Below are 10,564 nucleotides of genomic sequence, written 5' to 3'. Positions count from 1 at the left end.
CCTGTTTCCCATTGGGTTAAGACCTGGGGGGGGGGGGTTTGTTCCCAGGCAGAGTTCTTCTTTTCCTAACAGAACGATACACTTTTCTTTCGGAAGCTATGAAGTTGCATGTTGTATCTATATAACTGATATGGTTACAGAGTGCTTACTGTTCTTCATTCTAGCTAGGTTAACTCACATTAGAAACATGCGCAGTTGTAGCTGGCCAGAACAAGCAAGGTCATGGGTAGCATAACTGTGTATCAGCATTTCAGCCTTCTTCCCAGCATGCATTCAAACAACAGTCACAAATGAACCAAAGTTAATACCTGAATACATTCATGATGTCAGAATCATGTGCATTATGGAAGTGCTAAGCACACATACCAAGTCAAACCTGTTAGGCAGTGGCAGAATACAAAGTGGTTCATAAAATGTGTACAACAGGGGTCAACAGTTTGCTCCACTGTAAATGTGACAACCATCATAGTCTGTGTCTACAGTTATTCATTGTGGCACAGAGATCCTTCTTGTGTTGGAAACTGAAAAGGGGTGCGTGTGTTGTATGTCAGTATGAGCTGGGAAAAGCCAGACCTGTGGCTGAGTTCAGAGAAAGTTGTATTTTTGCGTCTCGTTCAGTTTCATCATAAGCATACTTACTGATTTCAATGAAATTTTGGAAAGTTTCTCTGGGGGCAGGGCTGGCATCTTCCCACCAGGGTCGGGGATTCACCATCCCCAGCTTTTGTTTCCCGCCCCCTCTTCGCGTGGCGGCAGATGGGGGGAAATGCCATTGGACCAACAGTGTGATGTCACTTCCTAGGGAAACTAGCGTTTCAGGCAGTCCCTAAAGAGTCATGATATCACTTCCAGGTCTTCCGAGGAAGTGATGTCACTCCATCGCTGATGGCATATCCCCACCCCCCCCCAATGTCTGTGCCCCCAGACTCCTGCCAGTTGCCAGGCCATGCCTGCCAGCCATGTCTGGGAGGCAAGAATCTTCTCTGCTACCACTTGGGGAAGAATGCAAAGTTGAACAGATTCTTTATTCCCAAAGTTCATATCAATCTCTATCTCATCTGCTTTTCTTCTGCCTTTCTGTTTAGCCAGCAAACCAAAAGAGAGCAGGAAAAAATACAGTGTTTCAGGTGTATTTTATGCTTTGTTCCACATTTCTGTAGATTTTTTCAACTCCAAGCTATGGCTTACCTGCGCGTCTGGTACGTTCTGATAACCTGAACTTACCCTTGCAGTCTGTCACTTGCTTCTCCGTTGGCTGCTGGGTCATAATGGCAGACCCCCGTTTCATGGCTAAATAAGTGGCCATTTTTAACATAGACCAAGCTCCAAGGCCTCAGGATAGAAATGCTAAAATATACATAAACCGAATGTATTTTTTTTCCCTCCCTCTCTAGCTAAGAGGCTGGAGTTATATCAAGACGCTGAATCAGAAGATGAGGACGTGGCCTTTTCCTCGCATACTTTGAGGCACGTGTCGAGAGTGAAGATGTCCCACATAAATACATTTCTGAGTAGCCGGTCTTTGCACCGGGGGCATGGAAGCAGCAGCTTTGTGATGGGATCGTGCCACATGAGGCAACTGGCCTTCAGCAGCCCCATGGTAAGTGCCCCACAGATCTAATTCAGCCTTGTACATTTCTTTTAATGCTATCTGTTTACTTAATAAAATACTCTTGCCCCACCTTTCCTAGTAGCTCAAGGCAGCTTATAATGCTTAGAAGAAGAAGCAATTCCTCTTTTGGTGATTGAGGAGGTTTCCTGCTTAGGAAATCCATCCACTGTAACGAGTAGCAATGGGTGACCAGCGGGGAATTGATTCCCCCCCTCCCCCCGTCTCTGGAATGGCAAGTGAAATAAAGTGGCTGGGCGGTAGAGATGCCAGCCTCCAGGTGGGACCTGGGGATCCCCTGGGATCACAGCTCATCTCCAGACTACAGAGATCACTTCCCCTGGAGAAAATGGATGCATCAGAGGATGGACTCTATGGCAGTGTGCCCCACTGGAGTCCCTGCCTTCCTTAGGCTCCACTCCCAAATCTCCAGGAATCTATGCCAGCCTCCAGGTGGGACCTGGGGATCCCCTGGGATCACAGCTCATCTCCAGACTACAGAGATCACTTCCCCTGGAGAAAATGGATGCATCAGAGGATGGACTCTATGGCAGTGTGCCCCACTGGAGTCCCTGCCTTCCTTAGGCTCCACTCCCAAATCTCCAGGAATCTCCCAACCTGGAGTTGGCAACCCTAGGCCCCCACCACCTCCCTGCTGGTGGCCAGGCAACCCCAACTGGTAATCTCCATTCTGCCACTGTTGTTATCTGCGCATTCGAGGGTATGACAAGCCGGGAGCCCACGAGGAATAGCAGGTTGGGGAAACAATATGCAGGATCCCGCCCACCCTCCAAATCTCTTCCTCCAGGATTTATCAGCTCTTAGCATCTCGCAAAATACTCCCCTCCCCTTCCTCTTTTAACTGACTCTCAACCTTTTCCAGCATCCCATGGCTCCTGGGGCGTTTTCCGGACTTCCTCAGGACATTTTTCTTTTCCTCGGGTTAATTCCTTTTGATTACATTTCTGCGTATGCAGAGAATCCTGCCTCAGGGACAGATTAACCATTAAGCAGACTAGGCATGTGCTTAGGGCACCAGGGCCGAAGGGGGCACCACAAAGTTGGGGAAAGGGTGAAAAGCTTAGTTTGTACAGTATATTGTTGTGTTATCATATGAATTAAGTTTTTGTATTGCTGCAACCTGCACTGTATAGCTAGTCAGACAGGTCAACAACTAAAATGGACTTGGTGCTACTCTGGACTGTTTGGATTTTCCTGAACTTGATAAATATGCGTCTTTTACTGTGTAGTTAAGGCAAACAGCCCTAGCCTTTCTTGTTTTGAAATCTTTCATGGTTTACTTGCAATGCTCTGGACTGAATAAAAACGTATTCTTATTTCTAACCTGTCTTTGATGTCGTAACTGGGATTCCAAGTCTATTTCGTGTGCCTAACTGACCACAAGCTACCGTAGAGCATTCAGTGTGCCTCTCTGGGAATGAGGTGCTGATGTGTTAAGCCCTAGATGCCAACTGAGATTTTGAACCTCTAATCTCAGATTGGGAGGGGGATTATTGTAGAGGTTCTGGTGGCATATTGTTCTGAATCCAGAGAGGGTAGCCTACCTCTGTGGGTTGTTGTTTAATGTACTGCACAAGTGCAGGATTCTCTCTCATCCCTGGACAGGCATGGATGGACTATCCTGTACACTCCCCTCCTCAAACTCCACTCCCCCCAAAATTTCCAGGAATCCTTTTCCTCGCATACTTTGAGGCACGTGTCGAGAGTGAAGATGTCCCACATAAATACATTTCTGAGTAGCCGGTCTTTGCACCGGGGGCATGGAAGCAGCAGCTTTGTGATGGGATCGTGCCACATGAGGCAACTGGCCTTCAGCAGCCCCATGGTAAGTGCCCCACAGATCAAATTCAGCCTTGTACATTTCTTTTAATGCTATCTGTTTACTTAATAAAATACTCTTGCCCCACCTTTCCTAGTAGCTCAAGGCAGCTTATAATGCTTAGAAGAAGAAGAGATTGGATTTATACCCCGCCCTTCACTACCCAAAGGTGTCTCAGAGCGGCTTACAAACTCCTTTCCCTTCCCCTCCCCATAACAGACACCCTGTGATGTAGGTGGGGCTGAGAGAGCTCTGACAGAAACTGCCCTTTTTCAAGAACACGGCTTGCCCAAGGTCATCCAGCAGGTGCAAGTGGAGGAGTGGGGAATCAAACCCTGTTCTCCCAGATTAGAGGCCGCACACTTAACCGCTACACCAAACTGGCTCTCTTAAAGAATTAAGTTTAAAACTAAATAATCCTGCCACCAAAATACCTCCAAATCTACCCTGGTGACTAGCTTACCTGCTCATTCGTATCTATTAGTGATTTAAACAGCAGAGATTTTGGGGGGGGGAAGCTTTCCTGCCTGCCTGGCCAACAGGGAGCAATTCCTCTTTTGGTGATTGAGGAGGTTTCCTGCTTAGGAAATCTATCCACTGTAAAGAGTAGCAATGGGTGACCAGTGGGGAATTGATTCCCCCCCCCCCTTCTCTGGAATGGCAAGTGAAATAAAGTGGCTGGGCGGTAGAGATGCCAGCCTCCAGGTGGGACCTGGGGATCCCCTGGGATCACAGCTCATCTCCAGACTACAGAGATCACTTCCCCTGGAGAAAATGGATGCATCAGAGGATGGACTCTATGGCAGTGTGCCCCACTGGAGTCCCTGCCTTCCTTAGGCTCCACTCCCAAATCTCCAGGAATCTCCCAACCTGGAGTTGGCAACCCTAGGCCCCCACCACCTCCCTGCTGGTGGCCAGGCAACCCCAACTGGTAATCTCCATTCTGCCACTGTTGTTATCTGCACATTCGAGGGTATGACAAGCCGGGAGCCCACGAGGAATAGCAGGTTGGGGAAACAATATGCAGGATCCCGCCCACCCTCCAAATCTCTTCCTCCAGGATTTATCAGCTCTTAGCATCTCGCAAAATACTCCCCTCCCCTTCCTCTTTTAACTGACTCTCAACCTTTTCCAGCATCCCATGGCTCCTGGGGCGTTTTCCGGACTTCCTCAGGACATTTTTCTTTTCCTCGGGTTAATTCCTTTTGATTACATTTCTGCGTATGCAGAGAATCCTGCCTCAGGGACAGATTAACCATTAAGCAGACTAGGCGTGTGCTTAGGGCACCAGGGCCGAAGGGGGCACCACAAAGTTGGGAAAAGGGTGAAAAGCTTAGTTTGTACAGTATATTGTTGTGTCATCATATGAATTAAGTTTTTGTATTGCTGCAAGCTGCACTGTATAGTTGGTCAGACAGGTCAACAACTAAAATGGACTTGGTGCTACTCTGGACTGTTTGGATTTTCCTGAACTTGATAAATACGCGTCTTTTATTGTGTAGTTAAGGCAAACAGCCCTAGCCTTTCTTGTTTTGAAATCTTTCATGGTTTACTTGCAATGCTCTGGACTGAATAAAAACGTATTCTTATTTCTAACCTGTCTTTGATGTTGTAACTGGGATTCCAAGTCTATTTCGTGTGCCTAACTGACCACAAGCTACCGTAGAGCATTCAGTGTGCCTCTCTGGGAATGAGGTGCTAATGTGTTAAGCCCTAGATGCCAACTGAGATTTTGAACCTCTAATCTCAGATTGGGAGGGGGATTATTGTAGAGGTTCTGGTGGCATATTGTTCTGAACCCAGAGAGGGTAGCCTACCTCTGTGGGTTGTTGTTTAATGTATTGCAAAAAGTACAGGCTTCCCCTCATCCCTGGACTGGCTTGGGTGGGCTATCCTATACAGGGGGGCACCAAGACTGGTCAGTGCTTAGGGCACCAGTGAGCCTTAATCCGCCCCTGGTCTGCCCGCTTTTGTTGTCTTTGGTGATTGCCATGGGGGCGATTCCTGTTAAATGTAGTCGGGTTCCATCCCTCTCCAGCCTCGTGAGGCTTCTGTTGCCGGGCTGCTGCCGGTCACCTGGGCAGTGTGCTGCTCTACCTCCACCCAGCTTCTTCAAGGCATGGAAGCCTGGGGCCCTCCCTACAGCGATTGCCCCAATTGACTCTGCCCAGGGGATGGTTGTAAAAGCAGTGGCAGAGGAGGAACGCCGGCTTTCTTGTCTCCACTTTCCGACTGGGCCTACCAGTAACACAACTCTACTGGTGGGAGAAGATGCCGTCGAGTCTCAGCCAGCTCGTGGGGTTTTCAAGGCACGAGACGTACAGAGGAGGTTTGCCGGTTGCCTGCTTTTGTACAGCAACCCTGGCGTTCCTTGGAGGGTCTCCCACCCAAATACTATCCTAGGGCTGACCGTGCTTAGCTTTCCAGGTCTGGTGAGATCGGGCTAGCCAGATCGGGGCGACGCAACCCTTTTCCTACCACATCTTAAGGTAATTGTCCACAGCATGTAGTTAATGAAAGAACCGTATTGTTCTTATTTTTTACAAACCAACAGGAGACTGAAGTTGTGCCCAGAGGAGGAACGCCGGCTTTCTTGTCTCCACTTTCCGACTGGGCCTACCAGTAACACAACTCTACTGGTGGGAGAAGATGTCATCGAGTCTCAGCCAGCTCGTGAGGTTTTCAAGGCAAGAGACGTTCGGAGGAGGTTTGCCGGTTGCCTGCTTTTGTACAGCAACCCTGGCGTTCCTTGGAGGGTCTCCCATCCAAATACTATCCTAGGGCTGGCCTTGCTTAGCTGTCAAGGTCTGGTGAGATCGGGCTAGCCTGTGCCGTCCAGATCGGGGCGACGCAACCCTTCTCCTACCACATTTTAAGGTAATTGTCCACAACATGTAGTTAATGAAAGAACCGTATTCTTATTTTTTACAAACCAACAGGAGACTGAAGTTGTGCCCGACATAATGCTACTGCAGAAATTTAGTCACATCTCTCACCGTGTCTACGCACGCTCCATGATGGAGCATATGACCTCCGAGACAGTGTACATCACTGAGTTTTTCATCGCTCTGGCAATTTGCAACACTGTCGTCGTTTCAACACCTAGTCAACCGAGTCAGAAGGTGAGGGGCGGTGGCGGAAAACCCGTGGTCCTCTGTAGCACACCTCAGCCTGCTGCAGAATCTTAATAACCTTTTTTTCCCCTGGTGCCTTGTGGTTGTTTGCATGGAGAGAGAACAAGGACTGTCTTTTATAAACGATTATCTTTCTCCTCTGTCAGCTTGACATGTTTGCTTGTGGGAAAGAAATCAGTATTGCAGTTCAACTGCATGGTTCAGTGACTTTCTATGCAATGCACAGCCAGTAAAAAAAAGTTAGGCACAAAGTAAAACTTGAATTGGGTATTTTCTTTTTTTTGTTTGTTTAGTCAGATTGTATTTTCTTTGTTTTGTTTGTTTAGTGGTTTGTATGGGGTGGCTCGGTGGTTAAGACGCTGAACTGCAGACTGGAAGGTCAGTAGTTCAGCAGTTCGAGCCCTGAGTGCTGCGTGACAGAGTGAGCTCCCATCTCTCGTCCCACCTTCTCCCGACCTAGCAGTTTGAAAGCAAGAAATTGCAAGTAGATAAATAAGTACCGCTTCAGTAGGAAGGTAACAGCATTCCGTGCCAGCCACATGACCACGGAGACATCTTCAGACAACGCTGGCTCTTTGGCTTGGAAATGGAGATGAGCACCGCCACCTAGAGTCGGATTCGACTGGCTTTTGAGCAAGGGAAACCTTTACCTTTATGAGGGAGGTGGTAGATTTAAATTAGGAAGACAGGGTCATCTTTTTGTTTGTTTCAACAAATGGCGCATTACAAATCTGACAGTCTGTGTGTTTGTGGAAAATGTGCTTTCTTTGCTTTTGAGTGTTCTTTGCTGATAATTTTATCTATTTCTACACTGCTTTAAAATTTATTTTTATTGCTGTTTCATGTTTTACATCAATTTTAAAAGGCTGAGACAATTTGGGGACTCCGTTTTGGTGGAAAGCAAAGAGCATATGTGCATTTAATAGTAAATACATAAAATCAGGCTTTCCTGCGAAGGCACGCAAAAAATACCTCTGAATGTGTGAAAATAATAATTAAAAGCAAACCTAGATTTGGAGGTTGGCATTCAGGGATGTTGACATCTGCTTGTCACTGTATGCATAGTATTGTGTACGTTAGGAGGGTGGAAAGTCTCCCTTAAGTCTGCCTTCAGATGAATGTTTATTTTAGAAAAGCTTATGATGGAGTGTGCTCACAAAGAAAAATCATTATACTGAATAAACCTTACTTTGTTGGGGAAACTGCTTAATTCTCCAAATTCCTCCCCAGTTATAATACAGTCTGAGTACGTATACTTTGCTTCTTCTCTCAGATTTGTACTGGAAGCTCATTGGAGCTTGGATTTTTTTTTTTAACTTTGTTAAAAATCCAAGTACTGTTAAGATCTTAAACCTGAGAATCATTTTCAGTGCAGTCCTAATCAGATCCTTCCTGTAATAAAAGAGAAAAACAGACTATTTTGATGTTATTGACCGCCACGAGAATATTATTAGCATTAAAATGGAAAAGCCCATATATTGCTCTGTTGTCAGAATGGGGAGAGAAATTAGGGGAGTATTTCATTCTAAGTAAGATTTCAATGTATTCAAACCCCTATACTGTAGACCACGCCTACAGGAAAATGGTGGAGATTTGGTACCCCATAGTTCAGTATTTAATGGACAATAACACCTTGCCAAAAAAAAAAATCCACACTATCATGATTTCATCTATTTTTAACATAATTTTAGAATAACTATAAATAATAGTTGAAGCCTTTACTAGTCTGAGTCATAGACTGTGATTTTACTTGTGATTAAACCGTAGTACTCTGGGTGGAGGTTGATTTGTGGGTGATTAATTTTATACATTTATGCATATCACACTGTGTGGTTTGGTTGTGTTGTGCAGTTTGACTGGATTTGTGCTTGTGACATTCGTATGTTGTATTTCTGCAAACCAAATAAATATTTTTGTATTTTTTTCAAAAAAAGGATCTTAAACCTATGGATCATTTTCAGTGCAGTCCTCACCAGAGTCATACCCTTATTAATTCAGTTGAAGTTAGTGGGCTTAGAAGGGGGTAACTCTGTTTAGGATTGCACTGTTATTTGTTGAAACGTTTGTACCCCACCTTTCTCTTGTTTCTCAAGGCCGCTTGCACTTCCAAGATTAGAAATATGCACAATGCAATAAAACTCCATTAACACCCCTCGTCCCCAGACACCTGCAGCTTAAACCTCACGGGGAAACCCTGGTAAAGAAAATGACTTTATAATTTTTCCTAAAAACTTATCCTACAGTGTCCCCCTCACTTCCCCACATTCCACCATGTGGGAGCCACTGTAGAGGAGGCTTTAGTAGGTGCCAAGCAGGACACCATACAAAGAAGAAGAAGAAGAGATAGGATTTATACCCCGCCCTTCACTCGGAGTCTCAGAGCAGCTTGCAGCTTACAAACTCCTTTCCCTTCCCCTCCCCACAACAGACACCGTGTGAGGTAGGTGGGGCTGAGAGAGCTCTGACAGAAACTTCCCTAGGTCATCCAGCAGCTGTGAGTGGAGGAGTAGAGTCCACGCACTTAACCACTACACCATACTGGCTCCCAAGCAGAGGAACAGGCAGAAGAGGGCAACTAGAAGGCTACAGCTACCGTATGGGGAGAGGTGGCACTTCAGATATGTGGGAAGCTCCTTGAATTGTGAACTCAGAAACAAACTGGCAGCCAATGTAGTTCTTCGGAAACAGACGAGATGTGTTCCCATCATCTAGTTCCTGCCAATTAGTCAGGCCGCTGCTTTTTGAACCAGTTGTAGTTTCTGGGTTGTCTTCAAAGGCAGCACAGTGTGGGTCCAGCTGAACCGTTGGGGGAGTTAGTGAACCGAATGCAGCTGCTACAAGGCCACGATACCAGCCCGCTGGGTCCATGAGCACCCCCAAGCTCTGAAGCGGCTCTTGCGAATGCCAAGACCACTCCATCCTAGACAGGTGGTTCCAGTCCCTCCCAAGCACCGGCCTTCCCAGCTGGCCTTCCCTCTGTCTTGTCTGGATTTCAGCCTCGGCTTGTTCTTCCTCAGCCCACTGCAACGCAGTTCCAAAGCTGAACTTTTAATTTTCCTCGGGGACTCGGGATAAATAGAGAGCGTTCCTGGGTTCCCTGCTGCAGATCACATTTAGCTGCTTTGGCAGTGATCCAAGGGCTTGCCAATATCTTCTGCATTAAGAACATGGATTGTACCCCGCTGTGACTGTTTCTTTCTGAAATTACTCTCTTGCAGAGGCTTTGGCCTTCACTTGCTAGAATACCCATTCTACCTCTGGATGAATTTAGAAAGATCTTAGACAAGTTGAGCATCCGGAAACTGAGCTCCTCGCCGGCACCGAGTGCAGGTTCCAGAGTTCCACCGTCCGAGAGCCCCAGGAATGGTACGCAAATGTTGGAAGTTTCTGAAGCACAGGTTCTGTCCCCTCCAGGTGAAACGGAATCCCCTGTTGACTCAAGCCTTGCTGTACCAACGCAAGAAGAATCCCTGGAGATAAATTCTGCCTCCGCTCCTGGAACTCTGTCTCAGCCATCTGAAGAATCTCAGCTGTGCTACGAGGCGGAGAGTCCTGATGAAGCCGCCCTGGTTCACGCCGCCAGAGCATACTCATGTACTTTACAGTCAAGGAGTCCCGATCAGGTTACGATAGACTTTGGCCCTTTAGGGATTTTAACATTTCAGTTGTTGCACATCCTGCCTTTCGACGCCTTACGGAAACGGATGTCGGTAGTGGTGAGGCACCCTATCTTGAAAAAAGTCGTGGTGTACACGAAAGGGGCGGATTCCGTCATAATGGATTCGCTGCGGGCGGAACACACAGGTACGGATGACGCCTTGGCTGGCTTTCTAAAAGGAGGCGACTGTTTCACTTAATGCAATTGGCGGCGGTTGTTTTTTAAATCATAAATCTAGTTAACGGTGTGTGTCATGTGAGAAACAGCCACTTGTATAAGGGTCCTTTAAAAATGTCGTTAGCAGAGGTCATTTCGGGGGGGAA

The 10,564-nt window shown here is 46.8% G+C and overlaps 1 protein-coding gene across 1 annotated transcript in view; it reads left to right on the top strand.

The window, feature by feature from the left end:
- Nucleotides 1-10,564, top strand: part of ATP10D (ATPase, class V, type 10D) — a 67,292-nt gene that overhangs the window by 25,417 nt on the left and 31,311 nt on the right. The window contains exons 9-12 of the mRNA XM_015412761.1: nucleotides 1,395-1,600; nucleotides 3,297-3,455; nucleotides 6,389-6,571; nucleotides 9,802-10,387. Coding sequence (XP_015268247.1) covers nucleotides 1,395-1,600; nucleotides 3,297-3,455; nucleotides 6,389-6,571; nucleotides 9,802-10,387 — 1,134 coding nt within the window. The remainder of the gene's footprint in view (nucleotides 1-1,394; nucleotides 1,601-3,296; nucleotides 3,456-6,388; nucleotides 6,572-9,801; nucleotides 10,388-10,564) is intronic.

Source organism: Gekko japonicus, unplaced genomic scaffold (genome assembly GCF_001447785.1).
Source record: "Gekko japonicus isolate JY-2015 unplaced genomic scaffold, Gekko_japonicus_V1.1 scaffold682, whole genome shotgun sequence".
Taxonomy (NCBI): Eukaryota; Metazoa; Chordata; class Lepidosauria; order Squamata; family Gekkonidae; genus Gekko; species Gekko japonicus.
Note: the sequence above shows the minus strand (reverse complement) of the source record. Positions and strands in the feature narration are given on the sequence as shown.